This window comes from Melanotaenia boesemani, chromosome 16 (genome assembly GCF_017639745.1).
Source record: "Melanotaenia boesemani isolate fMelBoe1 chromosome 16, fMelBoe1.pri, whole genome shotgun sequence".
NCBI classification, from domain to species: Eukaryota; Metazoa; Chordata; class Actinopteri; order Atheriniformes; family Melanotaeniidae; genus Melanotaenia; species Melanotaenia boesemani.
In genome coordinates this window covers 10,612,063-10,634,784 of record NC_055697.1, presented here as the reverse complement: position 1 = coordinate 10,634,784, position 22,722 = coordinate 10,612,063, and the positions used below count along the sequence as shown (strand labels likewise).

Below are 22,722 nucleotides of genomic sequence, written 5' to 3'. Positions count from 1 at the left end.
TTTATCGCAGTTTTACACAGATGGAACAAATTCCCTGTCTCATCAGGGAATTGTTAGAAGCTATTTGCTTACACAGTAAAGTAGCTGTAACCATCATTGGGACAATAAATTGTGTAGGATCTGTGAGAACACAGTGTAGATGTAGAGAGAATGATTTATAACTAACTTTCTACATACAGACTTGCATTACTTGATAAAATATGTCCAACCAAAGCTGTGAGAATGTGTTCTCACTGTAAAAAGCAGAAAATACATCAATTTGGAAGATGGTAATATTTGAAGTTATTCAAAACTTGTTGATAAATTTTAATCAATGCAGTAAGAGCAGGACGTTAATTAAGGAGAGAATTGAGCAGCTCAAGAATCACTGTGGAAATAACTTAAAAGTCAGAGACTTTTGATATTGGTGGCAAAATGAGGTGAAAATAGTAAGATTTGATTATTGACTGATATAAGTACAAACCAGACATCAGACGTCTTTTCTTAAGCCCGTATATTTCTCTGTTAAATTCTCTTTACAAATGATAGAAAGGTCTCTTAATTCTCTCTTTTTGTGTGTGTTTACAAGTTGTTGGCCTGTAAGGAAATGTAAGGAGCTTTGATTTAGAAACACACTGCACTTATTATTATTATTATTATTATTATTATTATTATTATTATTATTATCTTAGTCTATATCCATTTTTTTCCCCTAATCACAATATACGATATATATCTTGATATAATTTTTTGGGGGCTAAGTAACCAAAAACACAGTTCTAATTTAAAGCCTTGAGTGCTGAATGCACTTTTTTTTTTTTTTAGCTCGTGTGCATTAAAACATTAAGGTAGCTGAAGATTAAATTAAATTATCTTAAAACAAAATGACTGAAAAATACTTTTAAATGACCATAAAAATAAATACATTTTGCAAAATGCAAAAAGATAAGACACTCAAAACAAGCTACATTAATATAAATATTTCCTCATTCTATAACGCGTGTGATAAATTCTCACTATATTTGAAATTTTCTATATTGCCCTGCCCTGCTTTTGGTAAGATTTTTGTTACTTTAGGAAAAAGTTGCCTTTTTATAATCTTACCATGTATGATTGCCACTAAAGGATGGCTAAATAATGTTTTAGCCATTTACTTTTAGACCCCTCCCCCCCGGGTCACCGAGCTTCTCACCCTATCTCTAAGGGAGAACCCGGCCACCCTGTGGAGAAAACTCATTTCGGCTGCTTGTATTCGCGATCTTGTTCTTTCGGTCACTACCCACAGCTCGTGACTAAAGGTCTGATCGATTACCCCAGGACAATGACATTGTTGGTACATTTTTCTTTTTGACTGTATAATGTCATATTTGGGGGCATTTAAGGTAAAATAATTTCCTCTTTTGTCCTGCCAAACTCTCCACAGCCATCCCATAATAGATGTCTTGTTGGAGCAGCCTTTTAGCTTTGCTGCTAGTACCTGTCAGCTCCAACCACCTGCAGCTGAGACAAAGGTGAACCTGATGAAGAGACATGTGGGATTTGGAGGGTCAAAGATTGAGGGCTTTACTTTGGCTCATCTTCAACAGGCTTTTTGATTTAACGTTATTGAAAGATCCCCTTTTTAACACACTTCATTTCTGCACGAGGATACAAAGACCTACATACACACACAGACATGAACACTCACTGTCACGCAGGTGTAGGTATGCGTAATCGACTCTGTGGACCGTTTCTTATGATAACAAACCTTGACATCAGGTATGATAACATTGTATGTTTGAGGGCATACGAGGACCTGCATGGACACCGTTTGGAGATGGTTATTTATGAGTAGCTCATTCGGGTGTTTATTCAGACATGAAGGCAGCGTGCAGCTGCTGAGTTTAAATTAGAAGTACCCTTTTTTATTTAGCAGGCATCAGTAAAACAGCTTGCAATAAAAAGCATTTGACCATTTATCCTAAAAAAGGATGAAATAAAGATGTGACACAAACAGAAAAGTCTTTGTCATGTAAAATCCAATATAAAAAAAAAAGTGAAAATTTAAATAACTTGCACATGGAGCTTACAAATAGCACTTTGTGTTTTTCTATACTTTCCATTGTTCCCCCCCCCCCCCCCCCCCAGACTTTTTTTTGTATATTGGAACATCTAATCAACACACAATCTTACTGTGTATTTGGACAAAACTGAGTCAAGCCCTCCTGTTTATTCCAAATCCCACAATAACAGTAATTTTCTCCAGTTACATGTGGGTAACAGGCGTAAATGGAGCAGAAACCAAAGCTTGCTCACAACACCGTGAGGTAAAATAGAACTGTGCCTGAGGATGTAGTATGTGTGCAACACATCATGCATTGTTTGAAAAGCCTGAGCGGATTGTACGTGTGACTGTCAGCGCTAAGAGGAAAACAGTATTTTTTCCATGTTGAGTCTGATCATTTTATGACAAAATAATTCACAACGAGCCATTATTGTCTAAACACCACATTCCTCCACCAGGCCAAGTGGTTGCATACACTTAATGAATGGAAAACTTGTAAAATCTTAGCAGCAGTTTCATTCTAATCCTTTACCCTCTCTTTTCTTCTTTCCAGTTCTGTCCATCCAGGCGGTCACCATCCAGTTCACCAAGGAGCCCAAGTCCCAAGATGCCTTGCATGGCCGCAGTGCAATGCTGCGCTGCGAGGTCGGCGATCCAGCCGACATCACGTACAGCTGGCTTCACAATGGCCAGTCCCTGGAAAATGATGAGAGGCGCTTCCAGGAGGGCAGCAACCTTAAGTTCATCGCCGTTGATCGCCGGCTGGACGCGGGGAACTTTGAATGCGTCGCAGCAAATACGGCTACTGGAGAGGTGCTCCACTCCACCAATGCCTCCTTCAATATCAAGTGTGAGTGTTTAGTTTCAAGCTTTTCTTACCCTTCTTGTAAAAACTATCCCTGTGATTTCTTGAGTGAAAATTACCAGGTGACAGGGTTTCATAATGGCAGCAGGGGTAAGCATTCAGTTTCTGGTCCAGAAAAGCTAAACAAAAGTCACAGTATAAGATGACAGGTAGTATGAGCTGGAGGAATGTTTCCACCTTGTTACATTGCTCTTTGTGGTTCCCTCTTTCTATTAGAAACTGGATATGAGTGCCACCAAGCAAGTGTTTCTTGTTGCTTATATATTTTTTCTCTGTTGTGAAACACTTTATTTTCCCACATAGTCTCAAAAGGCTTTTGTCAGGAAATCACTAAGAAGAGTAATTTACCCTCCAGCTATGTAATTATTTGGATTTAAATTGTCACTGCTATCTTTGCTCCAGGTTTTATTCTCATCAGGCTTTTTGAGTATTAACTTGTTAAACTTCTTGTTTTGTTAAGGGAAAGATGCAAGTTTCCTATTTTTTTTTAGCATCATGGAAAAACATCAGTGACTGTCCTTGTTTCAGGAAAAGTCATGGGAATTTTACCCAACTTTGCGTGGTATAAATAACTTTGTTTGTTCTAGGTTGAGGACCCTCAGGTACCCGTTAGAACTGAAAAGCCTTTGTGTATCTTAAAACTCTGAGTTTGTAGTGATAGCAGCAGGAAAACGGCATAAGTGGGATGAAAAATGGCTCCATCTGGAATATGTTTCCTGGCTAGATTCGGCCTGGAGGAGTTTCTTTGCAGTGATGATTCTCGTTCAAAGACTGATTGCTAAAACAGATGAGTGTCCAGACCTCCGTGTTGCAGACTGAGAGATGGGCTGAGAGGGACAGGAGTGAGAGAGCGATCTATGATTTTGAGCACCATCTTTGAATACTTAGTTTTAGCCAGACAGACAAGAAATGAACATTTCAGTAAAGGAAGCTGCAATATAAGCTGGGACTACATGATAAAAAGTCATTAAAGCTTAACTGACAGACTCCCACAGATTAAAAACAAGTTAAGCAAGTAGCGCCAGTTCTTCTTTAGGGTTGTCATCATGATCCAAAATAAATTGCAGCTATCCTTTAAAGCAATTAATATTCCCACGCTCTTTTTTTTCTGTCTGACCTCATTTAGTCATATCTCGATGTGTTTAAATAAGAGCAGCTCTACCTGTATATGTGCACTTTCACACATGTAAAGAGAAGCTCCATCAAAATGCAAAACTGATGTTTCAACAAAATTAGGTTGGCAGTTGTCATTTAAGCAGCAGCGTTGTTTTCGTTGACGATGACGAATTTATTTTGTTGACGAACCTTTTTTTCATGATGATAACGAGACAGTGATGAGCTAAAAATGTCTCTGATGACAAAAACATGACAAGACGTTTGTGAGATTTTGTTGACGACACAAGACGACAATGTTCAAGGGCTGATTGTCCGACATTATAAAATGCACGACATTTCTGCCTATTGTGAGCGCAATCTGTCAGCCAGTAATGCTGCTGCACCTTGGCCACGCCCACCACCTGACGTGCAGAGCGCACACAGACAAGCAGTTTATTCATTCATTGATAAATCATGGCAGCAGCGTCAACGAAGGGCTTTGATGGTCGGAAGCGACAAAACGATATATGGACATATTTGAACTATAATCCATCATAATTTCACAGGCAGACCAGGTCAAGTTGAGCAGATGTTTTCCTCATAAATTGCTCATATTTTGGGCATGTGTATGTTCAAGGTCTAGTATTGCTCTTCAGAAAATTCTCAGAAATAAAGCCACACTTACCAAAGTAAGGATGTTGTTTCTCTTTGCTTTTTTGGAATAATTGATTCCACAGTTAGCACTTTATCTGTGCAATGCATAACCCTAAGTAGATCAGAAAGTATTTGCTGTTGGGTGGGAAACCTTCTTAAGTCTAAAACCATTCATTTTAATTTGTAATTATTGATGAAAATAACCAAACAACAAGCTCACAATGTGTTGCTATATGTTGAACTTATAGATCTGCCATTTTCTTGTGACATTTCCAGTCCAGACTCAAGCTATCAATCTGGTAAAGAATCTGGTTATTATGTAAAAGCATTAAGGTTAACTTGTTTTATGAATTGCAAAACTTGTTATATCCTGTCAACCTTGATTCCACTTTTTAATACCTATTATTGACTTAAATTAATTTAAGACCAATACTTTTTTTTAATATGACTAAAACCTTTTGAGTTTTCGTCGACTAAAACTGGACTAAAACTATCAAACTTAAAAATGACTAAAACGTGACTAAAACTAATAAGCATCGTCATGACAACTAAAACTAAGACTAAAACTGACATGCCTGCCAAAAACAACACTGTCAAGCAGCAGATAAAACATAAATAAAAAGTATATATTTACAAAATATATAAAGATTTAAATAATTCTTAAAAATATGTACGTCCATGACAGCATATTTATCATATATACAGTATAAACAGTCAATCACAGTATAGAGTGAAGCACAGTCACAATATTGTACAAATGAGGGCACCGACATGACAACCCTCTGCACGAGCCCATCCACTCTGAAAGGGGGATGTTTTAGCAGACTGTCCACAGTACAATAATAATAATAGATTATATGTCTATAATTTGTATTTTTACTGTTAATAACCCAGAAGTCATCTGACTCTTGTGTTCCTCCTCAGTCCTTTGGAGAATCGTTAAACTCCTTGTTTTAGTTTCAAAACCATTTTTTTTCATTTTGCTTCACTTTTCCTCATTTTTCCGTCATCTTCTGTAGATTTATAACGACCCCAGACAACAAGTAGTTCTTAAAGACCCTTTTTCCCAGTGCACTGATTCTTTACATGCACAAAAGGTGTTTTCCAACAAATATTCCAGAAATTTTCATTTGTCAGGAATTTGGGATTTTTTTATCCCCCAGGAAAGTCCCCCTCTGTCTTTCTGATCTGAAATTCCTTGTTTAAATGTTTCTGTGTGGTTGTCTCAAATTACTTATAAATTTTGACCTGAAACTATGGCCCAATCCCAGTTCCTCCCCTTGGCCCTACCCTTTTGCAGAGGTAAGGTCCCCCTTTTCTTTTAGGGATAAAGGAATAGTACCTAACATTCACTGAAAGGCTGGATAACCAATGCTTCTTGATCCCTAAAAGAAAGGGGGAGCTTGTACAAACCATGTCTGGTCAAAGGGGCGAAAGGCAAACTTGTTGTGTTCATTCTTTCTTACCATGCAATTAATTGACTTATTGCTTATTGCGACAGGCCTAAGGAAGAGGTCAAATGGTTTCAATTAAGCTGTATCTGATCATATCCTTATGAATGAAAAGTTTATTTTGAACATAATGACAAAATATAAAATTAAAAAATAAAAATAATACCAATATTCAGTATATACAGTCAATCTCCCTAAAAATAGTTTTTGTCATGTAGTTATACAATAGTAATAGTTGTACCAACAACAACGGTAATAGTTATAATAGTGATACCAGTATAGTAATTATATTATGTTTATATAATCTACAAGTTTACAATAATTACAATGATTTTATGCAGTAGTAATAATAATAATACTACTCAGTCTATATAATACCTCTTCATTCCATACCATTTCTGTCCTGTTTAGTACAGAAATGTACCATATCTTTATATATTGTTTTAAATACTGTATGTAGATATGTAGGCATTGCCTATTTCGTCCCCCAGCCTGTTCCAGTAACCTGGAACCTGTTTTCAGTAACTTAGATTGTAAAAAACAGACTGTAGTTTTTTATGATCCAACTAGCCGACTTTATCTATAATACGGACTTCTCTCTTTTGTAAAATTTGTAACGAGTGAATACATAAAGCGGATATGAGCCACAGAAACACAGCTGAGAGACTGCTAATATGTGCTGCAACGTTTTCATTATACTACACACTAACATTCTGGCAGGAGTAGTAACACTCATGGTCTTGTATCAAGTAGAAAGAATAAAGCCATGAGTGGATTCTTCAGGCAAATAACCAGCTACAGAAGAATTTCTGGCTTCTCTTAAGAGAAATTAGATCAATCGCAGGATAGCTTATTTTCAACCAAACGCCTAAAGTAAGGAAGCATAAATCATACCTAATCACATCTGTATGCTGAATCTGTCTGTGTTCATCAACACATTTGTCTCTGTGTAATATTGTGCTGGTTGGCTGGCCATCTCTGCATCACTTTAAATGGATCTAACCATGTTATGATGGATGTTCCCATATTTATCCAACATGCATTTAACGGACGATGAAGCCACAAGCAGATTTAACATAAAGACCCCCTGGCACTAATCCTGCCCGTGTGTCCACTCATGCGTGTGCAAGTTTGCGTGCATAGTGGTAAATGTGGGTTGTAAGGAGGGGTGGGGGGTGTTCCATATGTACTGTACTTCGACTGCTTTGGAGGAAATTGCTGCCCTTCCTCCACTGAAGAGTGAGAGTAAATTTATCTTGCTTTCAGTGGTGGGTGGACTAATCCCGTCAGTAGAGTTATTCAAGAGTAATTATCCAGCCTCTGTTTTTACTAATCGAAGTTTTAGCCCCCCCACCCCCACCCCTTTCTGGTCACTTGGTCTCCATGGAGAGACTGCACCCAGCAGAGGTAGAGGGCTCAGGCATCACTATTGTCAGTGTGGGTTTTGGTCCTGGAGGCAAAGCTTCACATGAGTTTCTGAGAAGATGCAGACTGACAGTGTTTTGGGTTCAGTGACATAGCTGGCAGAAACAAGAAAGATTATTCAGTAGCAGCGCAACCGGGCACATTTTTCTCCCCATTCATGTTTAAGTCAAAGAGTCACTTTCACATGAGTAAACATGCATGCACCATCTTAGTTTAGTCACACAGCATGTGTCCTTAACCTACATTTTTCCTACACACTGGTCAGGAATACAGTTCCACTTTTTTCTTGTTTGATCACAATTCCCACAGCTTTTTTTTTTTTTTACCCCCCGTGATGTTTTTTGTTAGCTGATCAAATTGAGCTTCTGTTTAATGACCGAGGCTCTCTCAGTCAGTTTCTCTTCTGCAGAGACTTTGCTCCTGCTCTTCCTCTTCCTCCTGTCTCTGCTTCGACACAGCAGTAGCATCTCTCCATGGATCCAGCCTGGTTGCTGACCTCTGTCAGCCACAGCTGATAAAATCCGACACCGCCTCTGACAGCGGGCCAGGCCAGGACTGTCCATGGGTATTAAATGTTTACAGTATAAGAACTCTTGTCCGTGTGTTTTGGATATTTTTAACCCATATGGTTCTATCAGTCAAATGCTGTCCTCTGTGTTCCTTAAGCTAACCCACTGTACCCAGGCCCACTCTTGCAAAGGCCCTTCTCCATGGCAACAAATCAGCTCACTGAGTGAAACAAACATTCAGCTGCTTGATGAGCAACGAACGATTCGAACATCTGCATTCACTATATTCTGACAATTCATCTTTTATCATCCCCATGTTGATAGAGCTTCCTGTTCCGCCTCCAACATAATAATTATACGCCCCTAATTATGCTGTTAGCTGCCAGACCTGCTCCAACACTTAGTCATGCAGTGAGGGATTACGGGGAGTTATTTGCCACTAATAGGTTATGAAACTCTGCCTTCTGTTTGTTGAGTGGACAGCTGGAGAAATTTGAACTATGAAAGGAGCTGTGGATAGAGGGTTTGCATGTGTGGCTGTTTGAAAAGTCCAGGGCAAACTGACAGTAAAGTGATACCCAGAATTGATACCCACGTGGATTAGGAGTTGAAGAACTTCAGCCTGCCTAAAGCCAGTATGCATTGTGTTGCATATGTGAATTACGTTTGTAGTAATGTGAAGAATTCTTGCAGAATTTTGTTTCTTTAAAATGGATGGCTAATAAACCATGTGGACCCAGAATATTTAAGGCTTTGAAATTTAACTCTTGTCTCCTGTAGATGATAACTTAAGACCTTCTGATATTACCAACACACACCTGCTGGTTGACAATGTGTACATATTATTGGTTCTGATCTAAATCCAACTCGCTCTGCAAATGACTAGCTGCTCCTTCACACCATGTCTTAAACTTTCTTTCTTTGTGATTCATTGTTTTCCCTTCTGGTTTTCAGTTCCTTTTTCCTTTCTGTGGACTAATAACAGGGCTATCTTAGAGTCTGGCCTCAAGTCTCCATAGCGGACTTGTTCTTTATCACCTCCTTTTCCTCACAAAGTTACTATAGCTATTAGTATTATAGAAACAACCAATTTCCAGTGTTTGATATGAGTATGTTTGCATTCATCTGAGCTGGCACATTATCATCATCTGTGTTTTAACGGTTGTCACCACTACATCTGAAACGAAGTCATGTATCTTATGGACATATGAAAGCACATTACTTCAACTGCAAATACAAAACCAACAAGATGAAGGGGGAAAAAAACATGCACAGTGGTTGAGCAGCTTTTTTCAGAAGAAGCTAAGGAGCAGTGCCTGTCTCAGATGAGAATATAAGCCAGGAGTTTGAGGCCTTATTACTGGGGAGATAGCTCCCATGATGCCTTGTGTGGCACACTGTCAGGTTCCTGTGAAATTCATTGACACATCTGCCTCTAGCGCCCAATTTGACCTCAAAAGGGTGCTGTGTCTTTCCTTCCTCCCCTCAGCATTCTCAGGTTGGCTCATGCCATGCATATTTCATAGATGATCCATGCAGCAGCTGAGGTGCAGCAGGCACTCTATTAAGCTACAGGCCATAGGAAGACAGCTCAGCATACTGTACATGCATTTGTTTTATCCAAATACAAGCACAGTACAACAGACTTGTGGTTAAACTGAAGCGACTCAAATATGCCCTCTTAGTGAACACCTATGCACCCTATAACCACAATGTATACACATACTGCTTGTCATGCGACCACAGCCTAGATATCATCACATAAATAACAATTAACCCATGCTGTCAATCAGTAGAAGGGAAATTCCAGCAAGGTGGGACTACGTTACAAGAACTCTAAAGTGACTGTAACAGAAGAAAATCTTAGTTTTGCAAAATAAATGTATTTATTTAAGTAATATGGAGGGAATTTTTGGTTGTCTACTTCAGCAGTGGTTTATTTCTTTGTAACAGACAGTTTCTAGCTTAAAAAAAGAGGCTAGTTAACGACTGGGAGATTTACGCACCATATGTACAGTGAAGCTCAGCGTATCAAAATCTGAATGTTAAAACCACATTATGCCATTTGTTTTTCAGTGCCAATGCTTGCTTCTATTCAGGGGGCAACTGAGTCATTTCAATGTTGATAGATGGTTTATTCCAACTTTTTCTTAAGCTAAAACTGACAAGTGATATGTTGAAACATGCTCATCACTGCCCTGTTGCTTGCTTTCACTTCTGCCTCATTTTTATGGGCTGCTCTAACAGCAGTGCGTCCCTTTTAACAGAGTGAGTCAATGAACTATCCATTAAATGTCTGTAAAAAGCACAGTAAATGCCCATCTCGCTCTGGTGAGTGCAGTGGTATGCTGATGTAAGCTGACCTAATGATGCGCTAGCTCGCTGCTTTGTCTATCATAATCATAGTGCTGTCACAGTGATGTTCCTGACTGTCTTCATCCCTGCTGCACCCATTAGTCTTGTCCTATGTGGACGGATGACAGGGCGTCCACTTAACTCGATGTTTGCTCATGTCTTTCTTTGTGATTCTTTCTGTCATCCTATATTTCCTCCATCCTCTGGCTTAATGCTCTCTCCTGTTTTTCTGCATCTGCAGGGTTAGAAAGTGGCGGTGTGACGTTGAAGGAGCCTCTTTTTGAAGGGGACATTGAAAGTTCTACGTCAGTCACGTTGCGCTGCCATATCGACGGACACCCACGGTGAGTCACCGGGTCAAGTTGAACAACTATAGTTTTCTCCTTGAGGGCCTCTCTCATTGCCACATGTCCCATGTCTTCTTCTGTTCTCGACCTTGAATCTTCCTTTTTCTTCTTAACCTCCCTCATGCCTTAATCCTGTCCCTCTCAGGCCAACATGTCAGTGGTTCAAAGATGGAGTAAAGCTGACAGAGAAAAGCCATCAGATCAACAACAAGGAGCGGACGTTCACCATCAAGACTGCCAGTCCAGACGACAATGGTCTTTACTATTGCTGCGCCAAAAATGCTGCAGGACACGTATGCAGCAACAGCAACTTTACGCTCAACATTATAGGTGTGTGTGAGTGTGTATAGTACCGTTTTTTTTTTTTTGTTTTTTTTTTGTTTTGTTTTTTTTTTCTAAGAAATCTGCTTTCTTTTCCTTTTATTATTAAATATCAGCATCATGATCACTGTGATGAATAGTGACGGTGCTTCTCACAGTCTAGATCTCATACTGAGAAAGGCTTTGACTTTTCATAGTTATTATTCATTTATTATTTATTTGTTTTTAATGTCCCACTCATGTTCAACCATTTGTACATTGTGGACCAGTCATTGTAGTTGTCAGTCTGACTACTAACAGTCTAGCTACTTCACAAATATTTTTTTAAGCTCCTACACTAAAGAAGGAGATAAAGATCCTATTAAATCATTTCTGTTAACCACAATTGACTCCGGTGCCTGCAGTCCTGACACACAAAAAAGGGGAATTAGTTATAAGAACCATGCCAATGTTTCTGTGCTCTGAAAGCCACTCAGTTTAAGGAATTAAACATCCTTCTGATTGCAATGGTGTTTTTCTAATTGAGTTTAAATACCCATAAGGATTTATACTTCAAATTACTATGCTGATAAAAGGAAGAGGTCTCTCCTCTCATTATGTCTGTGGCTGTCAGAGCTCAGCCACTGTAAGCATCCAGAGAGCAGTGAGGCTACAGAGGACAGACTGAAGCTGCACTTTGGTTAAATTTACACAAAATCTGTCCATGAACCACATTCCCACGGGGCTTTGTAGCCAGAAGGTAATGTTTTTGTCTGACTCACTGCTTTGTTTTGATGATTGCATTCCCTCTTTTGATTCACTTTCTAGCTCGCTCAGACAAAGTCTCCCTCCCTATCTCTCTCTCCCATCATTCAAGCTCTACCTTCAGTATTTGTTTTGGCGGTGGTCGCTAACACTCTCACACTCTGAGTAATCAAGTCAGCAGCTTCCCTGTCCAACATGTACCTTCTAGCCGAGTGAGCGTTCACTCCCACTGCTCCACCTGGAGGGGCTGCACAGACTCATTCTGTGACCCATTCACATTTCCATTTTATATCTATTTTTAAACTTATTTAAAGTGGTCAAATTTGAACACACAGTGGTTTTCTGGATGTTTTCTTCCACACTTGCACAGCTGGAAATAAAAAAAGAGAGGAGGGCATAGTCCATTAGAGAAGAGACAGAGCAGGGGAAGAAAGTGATGGAGTTTCTAATATGATTATCAAAGTGTGTGCTAGCATCTTCTTCCTTTGCCCCCCGTGCAGACAGAAATACTATCACAAATGCAGAGCGAGCAATAACATTAGCTCCCCCAGCAGCAAGGTCGTTCTGTTGATCTGATAGTAAATGCAGCTTGTGTTGTACAAGTAAGCTATTTGTTTTCCTGCTGCCTCTTGTTTGTTTTTCTGTGTCTATGCATGCTCATTATATATTATCCTTGTAGTATGCTGTAAAATTAGGGTGGTTCATACAGTAGCACATCTGTGTGAGACACTTAATAGCCTTTTCACTTTAAGTGCACGCAAGGTTCGCACCTGGGTGAAAGAAGATTGGATAATTGTTGAGTTTCCAGTTACGTGTTGCCACCCTCTGCCCTTCTGTTGGACGTGATTACAGAGACGCCAACAGATTCAGGCTGGTTTTCAATGAATAACCAGTTACAAATCTGAAGGGAAGGCTTGCCCACTGACTTCCTGGGTGGAACAAATGTTCTCCAACTGCACACCTTCTTTCTCAACAAAACATGGCCATATCCTAAAACTACTTCTTACAGCCTACTGTCTTTAGCTTTGTAGATTTAAAGTATTTACTCACACCCAAAAACCTGGATTAGGGGTATTTCTCATGTTTCCATTTCTTATTAAGCTCAAAAGCCCTCAGCTTTGTGTTTGGAGTGTAGAAGTTATGGTAATAAGTCCTCCTCCAGCTTCTGGACTACCAAATTTCTGCTTTTGGCAGGTTAGGGCAGCCCAGTTTTAGCCCGGAAACAGTTTAGGCTTTTTTTTGGGGGGGGGGAGAGTAAAAAATCATTCAAAGTGCAGAATAACTAGGCTGATTCATTCTTTGTCCATTGCTTCTGTTTTTTCCACTTTAGTTGATGTCACTTAAGTTTTAACCCCAATTTCTATGAATAGCTTGTCTGTGAGAGATGATCTCCTGTGTGTGATTTTATGATCCAAGAGGTAGAAAAGGAGATAAGCTGCTGGGTCTGTTCACTGACCTCATTAAGTCTCCCCGAGGGCCCCTGCAGTGTTGACACGCACCACCACTTGCTTGTTCACCAGCTTCACACTGCTGTTGGCAGCTTTTAATAAAAGCCAGTTTATCTACGATGCACAAGCATCCACACAGGTGGAACTGGACTAATGCCTATAGATGCCATGCACATTCTTTGTTTTTTTCTTTCACAGATAAGAGCTTTCCTCAGCCTGTGGTCACTCCTGAGGACCAGGTGGTGTTGAGGAACGAGGAGGCCGTGTTCCACTGCCAGTTTACTGCAGAGCCTGCCCCCATGTTGGAGTGGTACCATGAGAATGAACTGCTGACAAATAAGTCTCGGTATGCCAATCCTAAATCCTCCTATCATGCCCTCAAATATTTCCTTAAAGTTTTTATTCTCAGACTGTCCTCGTACACTCATCCTTAAGTCATTCTGCCATCAGTTTAGTCCATCTTCCGTTATATAAGCATCACTTCTGTGAGCCACATTTGGATATTTCTGTGAACTGACTGAGGTGGAACCCCTGTATCAGCCTCTTGGCTCTCCATGTGCAGATAAAGGAATGTTATTACTGGAACACAACACGGTAAAGTTTCTCTGCAGTCAACTGTACCACCGCATTAGCTCAGCTTTCTTCTCCACCTTATCACAAAAGACTTTCCAGGTCTCCAGTGTTCATGCAGTGAGCAGAAAAACCCCTCAAGCTACAATCTGCTTACCAGCATGTCCTCTATAAATACATAAGCTCTAGATAATAACCAATTTTTACGTTTACCCTTAGGATTGTTAGCACCTCGTGCTTATACATGGTCACATTGCCTGTTCAATGTCGAGAGCTGGATTTTGAGGGTCTGTTTTTAAATGAGCTCACAGTGGAGGTGAAAGACTGATATCAACTGCAAGTTATCTGTTTAATGAGCTATTGAGGCAGTATTATATTTGATACAAAAACACACAGTCACAGACTGGCTCTGACATTGTCTCTGGTTGAGGAGTTCTAAGACAGCCTTGTTTTGTGTGTTTTTGTTTATTTAAGTGGGCCGATTTATAAGGCCAAAGGAATGTAGCTCTGTTCAGGGAACATCATCTGTTTCACACCTGTATTGTTTATATAACCCTTCATTGACTATGTATGAATAACTGATGTAGATTGTTTTTCATGTGTGTGAAGATAAGTAAAAATATACTGGCTTAAACTCAAGGTTGTTTTTGCAGACACATTCTTTGCCGTGGGTCAGACCTACTATGGAGGCAAAAAACATGAGGCCGAACCGTGTCTAAGATAATTGCCTTAAAAATGTTTAACTTATTTTCTTTTGTAGTTATTTTAGAGTGCAGTAATGTTTCACAGACTAGTTCACCATCTCATGGGTGGAAATGCACTCGAAGTCCCACAGCTCATTTCCCTTCCGCTCCTGAGCAAAGAAGAAATGACACAGAAATGTCACCCCTCCTGAGGGAGTCCCGACAGAACCTGGAGAAATCCTGCTTTTGGAAAACTTTACTTATTCCTCCTTCTTTTACATATTTAATGTTCTCATGAGCTTAGCAATGACTTACTCATGAATCTGTGATAAGCTCCTTATTTGTCTTTGAGAGTTGCTGTGTGGAGTGTACAGCTCCTTATCTGTCATCCCTGAAGCTAGCTTAAGGTCGGCTTTTAATTACTTCTCATGCTGCCATCGGCCTTCCAGAGATGTAGGAGCAGGCCATCAGTCTTCATCTCCTAAAAAGAGGTCTTTTTAAAAATGAACTCAAGATATGGGGCAATTTTCTTGTGTTCTCAATACAAATAATTAGCACTTTCTCACTCTAAATCTGTGGAGCAGCATATGGATTAGTTTTACTAAATCAGGGTAATTCAAGCATTGTATAGTTACTTGCCCAGACTTAAGAAGTCTTTGTAAAAAATAGTCAAATTTTCTGTGTATTTTTTTTTAATTTGCAGATTAAATCTAAAATAGATTAGAACATTTAATTCTGTGCCATCTACTGTGAATATCTGCTGCTTTCATGTAAAATAAAGAAGTGTTTTACCTGTTTCCTCTCTACAGAGTGATCCTGATGGCCAATGGGACACTGCTGATCACACAAGTCAAACCCAGGAACACTGGAACCTACAAGTGTGTTGGCCGTGGCCTCAGAGGATCCCATGTTACACTGGAGACCTCACTCCTCATAGCTGGTACACACACACATACATACACACAAAATTGCAGCTGCTGAATTGGTGAAAGATAAACACCTGGGATTTGGTAATATGAGAGTAAGAGGGCCATTTGTGCTACATGTTCATCTTCCCCTCCTTCTTTCTCCACTCTCCATTTTTTTCTGGCTCTATCACTTAGGGCCAGATCTCTCTGATGATAATCAAATTCTCTTATTGACATCCGGCCCAGCTGTACCTACTATATACACTGCGCTGGATCATTTTGCCACTTCCTTTTTGTAATATTTCCTCCAACAGTCCAGCTGTTTTCCAAGCTTTGTTTAGCCCAGCAAGCTTCCTCCAAAGTGAACAACACCTGGCAGTGTGTAAGTGGCAGTAAAAACAACATTCCAGTTTGACTGAGACAGGCTAACAAGCAGTGTAATTATCAGGTTGGGAAATGCTGAATGTCATTAGTCTCATTAGACAGAGCTTTGCTTGAAAGCAATAACTATTTCTAAATGGACAGGTTTATTACATTTCTGCAAAATGAAGCCTAAACATAAGGACGACATCAAATCTAACCAAGATTATGATACATGCAAAGAAACTGATCAAACATACAAGTCCAGACACATCATAGCTGTTTTAAATACTGTACTTGAGCCAGCTCTTTCCATATTTTTGGAAAGAACAACTTTCTAAGACCTTGTTTTAGGTGGCTCCTCTTGGTAAAAAAAAAAAAAAAAACAACAAACCAAACTATTGTATCTTCTCATTTTACTAATCAGTTAGCATTATGAAATGCAAGTGCATGCAAGTCAAATATTCAGAATAAGCTTAAGGCTGGAATTTCTATGCATTTTAATGTCCTGAGTACTCAATTTGTCTCAAACGGCCCCCTTTACCCCAAGGGTTTGGGATTAACGAGGTACGACTGTAACTGCAGTTTTAACCCAGTGAGCCACAGTTCCATTTAAATACCTTAATTCACTTAATTTGATGGTAATCTCTGCAGGCATTATAGGGGATTGTGTCACAGTAGAATTCAGCATTTAGGGACAAGTTTAAACAGCCTATCAAAGCTCCGCCTCATTCGTTTCCCCGCCCTCCTCCTTCGCCCTGCTCAGCTTCTCTTTCATCTGCTGAAAAATGTGTGTTTTCATGTGTTATTACTTAATTTAGATTTGGACTCGTAGAAAATCTAAGGCATTGACCACAGTTTAGAGCACTGTTGGCCGATAAAGTCCTAATGACTTCCATTGGGGACACAGAGTATTAAAGCTCACAGTAGTGGGAGGTCTTATGAGCCTTTGTAGCAAAGATCCTGTTCCATTTTCTGTGTAGGGGCTTCTGGTTTTGGCATGACCCAACTTTAATAGGTTTGACTTACTTCTGACACTAAATACAACCTACTTTGTATATATTTCATTAACTATCAGGACTAAAAAAGAAAGAAATGTGTTAACAAAATGGTGGGTTGGAATTAAGTTTTCTTAGGGTGAAATTCTATTCTATTCTATTCTATTAAATAAAAAAACCTTAATTGGTTTTGGACATAAATTAATGACAAAGTATTAAATAATTCCAGTGTTTAAACTGCTGCTTGACACTGAAAATTATTCACCTCCTCCTCCACAGAGATAGAAGACATGGTGCCCAAAATGTCAAAGGTGTTGACCGCGGATGACCTGCAGCGAGTGGCCTGTCGTCCCCCACGGGGCAGGCCTAGCCCCGAGGTGTGGTGGGAGAGAGAAGGTCAACGGGTGCCTACAGAGGGCAGGGTGTACCAAGACGGCCTGAATCTGGTCTTTGGTCCAGCAGAAGAGGGCGATTCAGGCACCTACACCTGTGTGGCCCAGAACAAGGCCGGACGCAAGACGCAGCAGGTCACCTTCACTGTGGCCAGTAAGTCATAGTTTTATATGTAAATACCATAAGGGGAGTACAAGTGCTGTTAAAACATATTCAGAAAGTTCAGATCTTTGAACATTGTAACTGTATAAAATGTTGTAAAGTTTAAAAATAAATAAATGTAGGATTTTTTTTTTATTTTTTTATTTTTTTCAATTGAAGGAATTTTCTGGCTTTTACAGAGATTAAATAAATTAATCAGTATGATCAATAAAATAGTCTATTTTAGGGTATCAAACCCTAATCCCTGTAAACAGAAAGATATGTGCATGCTTAAATATGCATACAAAAACAGAATAAACAATTAGTTCCAGATGTGTTTGGCTACAGAAACAACTGCTATTTACCACAACATTGTTGTGAAAAAGAAATAACATCCTCATTCACTTCTAAAGATTTATGGTATCGGCAAAATGAAAATAGGTCTCAGCAGGTATCAGCGGATCTTTACCAGTGCCAGAATTAGAATTGGATAAACACAACCTAAGACAAACAATAGAGCATTACATAATACATCAAATTAAAACAAAAAGTACGAAACGGTGATAGGAATTAAGTCTTGGAGTTGCAGGTCTTGAACATGTGGAACCCTTTTTGTTGAAGGAATGAATACTGTGGAACAAATTAAAATAAACACAAATAAAATGTTCATTTCAAATACTTGAGGTATTTTGCAGACTTACTTAAATTACCTACTAAATTAAATTACTTAGTTAAATTACCTTAAATCTGGAAAATGAAGAAATCTCAAAAGAATGAGTCCTCAGCTCTGCAATGCTTTGTCCCTACTCAGTGCTTCAGTGTAGTTCCAGCCACTGCAACCTTCAGAGGGCTTTAAACTTTTTCCTCCATTTCAACTTTAGCTGGAAACATACTCAAGCAAATGGAGAATGGGCATTTTACAGCGTATGCCAAATATATCTACATTCCTTCATGTTCACTCGCCAGTGCCAAGAGCATAATGGGAACACAGGGACCATCTGCCAGATACACAGGAATTATTAATGGTGTCCATATTTAAACAGGCCAAAGGGCCTTACTAATCAACACTTTCTGCAATCCTTCAAGGGACAGCCGATGTGTTAAGTATACATACAGAATATCAGTTGTTGGTCTAAAATGTGCTATTTGTGTGTCCACAGCTGCTCCTGTGTGGGTAATTAAACCTCAGGACAGTAATTTAGAGGAAGGTAAACCAGGTTACCTTCACTGTCACGCTCAGGCCAACCCTCAACCTGAAGTCACCTGGCTCCGCAACAACATCATTATCACATCTGAGGTTTGCTAGCGCTGTCTTCTTTCTTTTTCCGATGTAAACCTAAACCTAATATTTTGTCACAAGACAGAATTAATTTGGAAATCTATATTTTCTCCACCAGGATTCTCGTTTTAAGTTGTTTCCTAATGGCACCCTCAGAATCAACAACGTGGAGGTATATGATGCTCACATGTATGGCTGCGAAACCAAGACTGCAGGCGGCCGACTGTCTGGCCAAGCTAGAGTCACTGTGCTCGGTGAGCTGAAGGGGAATCACTCTGTTGATCAATGTATACAGCAGATTATACTTTCCTTACTCAGCTTTCATTTTGAACTAATTCCCCAGACTAAGGTGAAATGAGTATACCATAATGATGCAGAGCTGAGAGAAAATAAACAAATGTGGGCATGTCTGGTCCTTTGTGTGTGCGTGCGTGTGTGTGTTTCCTTAAAATGAGTCTGCATGACACCCACAGAGGTGTTTAATATGGCAGCTTTATTACATTTTAACATATCTTTGTGATACATTCTCGCTGCAGCATGATACTATGATAGATGTCACGGTGTTGTCTGGGCTTTTAGGGTGTTTTTGTTTATGTGATCTCCACTTCTGATACACCTCAGTCTTTACACTCTTCAGATCTGTGAGCATGTGTGAAGCCACATTTCCCTAAATATGTGTGTACATTTCAGTATCATTTCATCTGCAGGGTGACTTGCACAAAAGAAGCTTTGACATGCCCTCACCCTCCCATCTGTTAACCACATGTGTAATGTGTGTGGTGTTTTGCCTTGTGTTTTAGAGAAGCTGAAATTCACGCCGACCCCCCAACCTTCCCAGTGCTTGGAACTGGATAAGGAGATCACTATCCAGTGCTCGGCTAAAGGCAGAGAGAGCCCCACAATCCGCTGGACCAAAGCAGGTATGTACACCCCACTGCTTTAGCCTTGGCTCCCAGTGACTCGATGAGATAAGGAATTGTTGTTTAACAATATCTCACAGTAGCTGCCTGCACTTCTGTGACAGTGTTACACTGACAAACACTTTTTCCACAAGGATATGTTGAAACTTGCACAGTCTTTAACAAACAGGGTGAAGAATAACAGATGATCTGAATTAGCCATAATGGAGTCGCATTAAGCACTTGAATTCCGCGTGCAGCATTGTGCATGGCCCTCCTAAACACCCTTTTGTTGCCGGGTGTCTCTTTGTCTCCCCCTGCAGATGGAGGAGAGCTGCCACCTCACGTGGAGCAGAGGAACGGTCAGCTCCACTTTACCAAAGTTACCCGCAGCGACGCTGGTAATTACACCTGTATCGCCTCCAACAGCGTGCAGGGAGAGATCAGAGCCTTGGTGACCCTCACTGTAGCAGGTAAACCACTCAGTCATCATGCATGAGACAGGGAATAAGGAAAGAATAAGAGATGCTACAACATTTGCCAATAATCTCACACTGAAAGCACTTGTGGTCTCAGTACACACAAGGGTGGTTTTATGACTAAACAATCATTGATTATTTTCATTAGGTTTCAAACAGACCGTCTATTGTGCACTTTGTGGCCTTTTGCAGCCTTGTAATGAACTGCATTGAGTAATTAAGAGCTTCTTAACCAGTCACAACAACCATGTAGCCTCTTTGGTGTTATCATTCAGTTGCAACCTTGCAATAATATTCTTTTTTTTTGTTTTTTTGTTTGTGTGTCCATGTGTGTTTGTGCACATATAGTGTACATTCGTTTTAAGGTGGAACCAGACAATACGACTGTATACCAGGGTCACACAGCCATCCTGCACTGCCAGGTCACTGGTGACCCTGAGCCACACATCCACTGGATGGCTAAAGACAAGGCGCTGGACATCAGTAAGAACAGGAGGTAATAAAACTCAGTTTTCAAACCAGATTGATTGTAGGTTCATCTTTATACATGGATTTTTTATTCAAATTGTATAAACAAAGTATTGTGTCTGAACATGAACGGTCTCATGTAGGAGTCTTCTGCCCTGCATGGCCATGCCAATAAATTTGATGTAGATCTTTATCTCTGTCTTGCAGGTTATTCTCTTTCACCTTTTATGAGAAAGAAACAAAACCTGCAGCGTGTGACATTTAGACATCCACTTTCATCCCTCCTTTTCCTGCTTTCTCTCTCATCTTCTAGGTTTCAGAAGATGCCCAACGGCTCCTTGGTGATCACAGATGTCACCACAGATGACACAGGCAGGTATACTTGTGTGGCCGGAAACAGCTGCAGCATCAAAGACCGTGTGGCTCAGCTGTATGTAGTGGGTGAGTTTGACACACGAAAAAAACATACTTAAGCAGGTTTTACTTCAACAGGAACAAAGGTGCACACACCATCACAAGAGCAGAATGAAGGCGTTAATTAAACCTCCTCCCCTCTCTCTGTCATACGAGGCGACCTTTTAATAACTGCAACCACATCTCTTGACGCCCCAGCTGTCACCAGGGTGATAGGATTGGACAAACGTTGGATCTAATAAAGCTTCACACTCTGAGGCTTCTTGTGTTTGCTGACTGCAGATGAAAATTGCTGTCACGCACTTGCACCAGTGTCCAAAATTAACTTATTTTCTTCCAAGATAGCAGAGTGGTATTCCAGTGTATCACTAAGGAGATGATTCAATTCTGGTGTTTGTCAGGGTTGACTTGACAGCACTTCCCTACAAAACCAAACCAGCAACATGAACACATATAATCTGTAAAACAGATACGGGCTTGACGTTTGACACGGTGGTCTTGTAGAGCTTTCCAACAGTCTGTGAAGTCAAACTCTTTACAGCAAACTGCAGTGGGTCTATATTTAAACTTATATGAGGCAATTTATATGTTTCATTAACCTTTGTGCTACAAGGCCTTACTGTACATACATATGCATTTTAAGACAGTGAAAATCTGCTACTTGTGTCCAGCAGACAAACCAGTGCACTTCCACGAAGGAGAAGATGACAAGGCTCCGTACAAGATGATCCAAACTATCGGCCTGTCAGTGGGGGCGGCTGTGGCTTACATCATTGTAGTGCTGGGACTCATGTTCTACTGCAAAAAGAGACGCAACGCCAAAAGACTGCAGAAGGGCCAAGACGGAGAGGAGCCTGAGATGGAGTGTCTTAATGGTATGAATGTGTAGCGGGCTGCTGTTGGTCAGTTTAGAAATCATTCAGAAGCTTCAATCAGTTATCAGGATATTGCTGCCATCTTGTGTTCAGAAGGACTATTGCAAGTAAGTAAAATGTTAAAACTGTTGAGAAGCGGCACTAGTTTGTATTGATTCCAATACGTATGTATGTTTAGAAAAATACTACATGGGCTTTTTTGTGTTATGATGTTTATGGGAATTATTCCAAGTCTAAGATTACAGATTCAGTGGTGTGTTGTTCTTATCAGGAGGCGCTGTTCAACAGAACGGCCACACCACAGCTGAGATCCAGGAGGAGGTGGCGCTCACCAACATGGGCACCATTGCATCAACTGAGAAACGCCACAGCCACGCCAACGATAAGCCTCACTTTCCTCGCACAAACCTTCAGACTATTACTACTTTAGGTAAATTAACATTATGCAGCTCCTTTTTTGAAATGTATATTTATTCTGAAAGCATATCCTGGTTATTCAAGATCTTGATGCTGAACTGTTACCTTTGCTGTGTGAATGTTTGCTCAGGCAAAGGGGAGTTCGGTGAGGTGCTGCTATGCAAAGCTAAAGGTATCGAGGAGGGTGAGGAGGAGACGGTGGTGCTGGTGAAGAGTCTGCAGTCCAGAGATGAACAGCTGCAGCTCGACTTCCGCCGCGAAGCTGAAATGTTCACTAAGCTCAGCCACCCCAATGTAGTCCAACTGTTGGGCCTCTGCAGAGAGGCAGAGCCGCACTACACAATTCTGGAGTACTACGACCTGGTAACCACTTAGCTACAGAAGGACACTTGTACATAACGATTAAAGAAATCTGTAACCTGATACAGTCCTCTTTATTGCTTCTTGCCATGTTAGGGAGATCTGAAGCAGTTCCTCAGAATTTCCAAAAGCAAAGATGACAAGGTCAAATCTCAGCCCCTCAGCACCAAGACTAAAGTAAGTAAGAATGTGAGACATGATCATGGTCATTGCATAAATAAAAAACTGACTGAACAGATAA

General features: G+C 40.2%; 1 protein-coding gene across 3 annotated transcripts in view; it reads left to right on the top strand.

Annotated features, from left to right (window-relative positions):
• ptk7b (protein tyrosine kinase 7b) overlaps window positions 1–22,722 on the top strand; it is a 69,245-nt gene that overhangs the window by 44,076 nt on the left and 2,447 nt on the right. For 2 of the 3 annotated variants that reach the window (XM_042010802.1, XM_042010801.1), the window contains 16 exons: window positions 2,577–2,873; window positions 10,619–10,721; window positions 10,870–11,054; window positions 13,436–13,583; window positions 15,300–15,430; window positions 17,036–17,302; window positions 18,451–18,587; window positions 18,688–18,823; window positions 19,370–19,489; window positions 19,792–19,941; window positions 20,296–20,443; window positions 20,729–20,856; window positions 21,501–21,704; window positions 21,976–22,134; window positions 22,252–22,484; window positions 22,578–22,658. In XM_042010802.1, the coding sequence (XP_041866736.1) occupies window positions 2,577–2,873; window positions 10,619–10,721; window positions 10,870–11,054; window positions 13,436–13,583; window positions 15,300–15,430; window positions 17,036–17,302; window positions 18,451–18,587; window positions 18,688–18,823; window positions 19,370–19,489; window positions 19,792–19,941; window positions 20,296–20,443; window positions 20,729–20,856; window positions 21,501–21,704; window positions 21,976–22,134; window positions 22,252–22,484; window positions 22,578–22,658 (2,627 nt within the window). The remainder of the gene's footprint in view (window positions 1–2,576; window positions 2,874–10,618; window positions 10,722–10,869; window positions 11,055–13,435; window positions 13,584–15,299; window positions 15,431–17,035; window positions 17,303–18,450; window positions 18,588–18,687; window positions 18,824–19,369; window positions 19,490–19,791; window positions 19,942–20,295; window positions 20,444–20,728; window positions 20,857–21,500; window positions 21,705–21,975; window positions 22,135–22,251; window positions 22,485–22,577; window positions 22,659–22,722) is intronic. The other variant, XM_042010803.1, reaches the window with a different exon arrangement.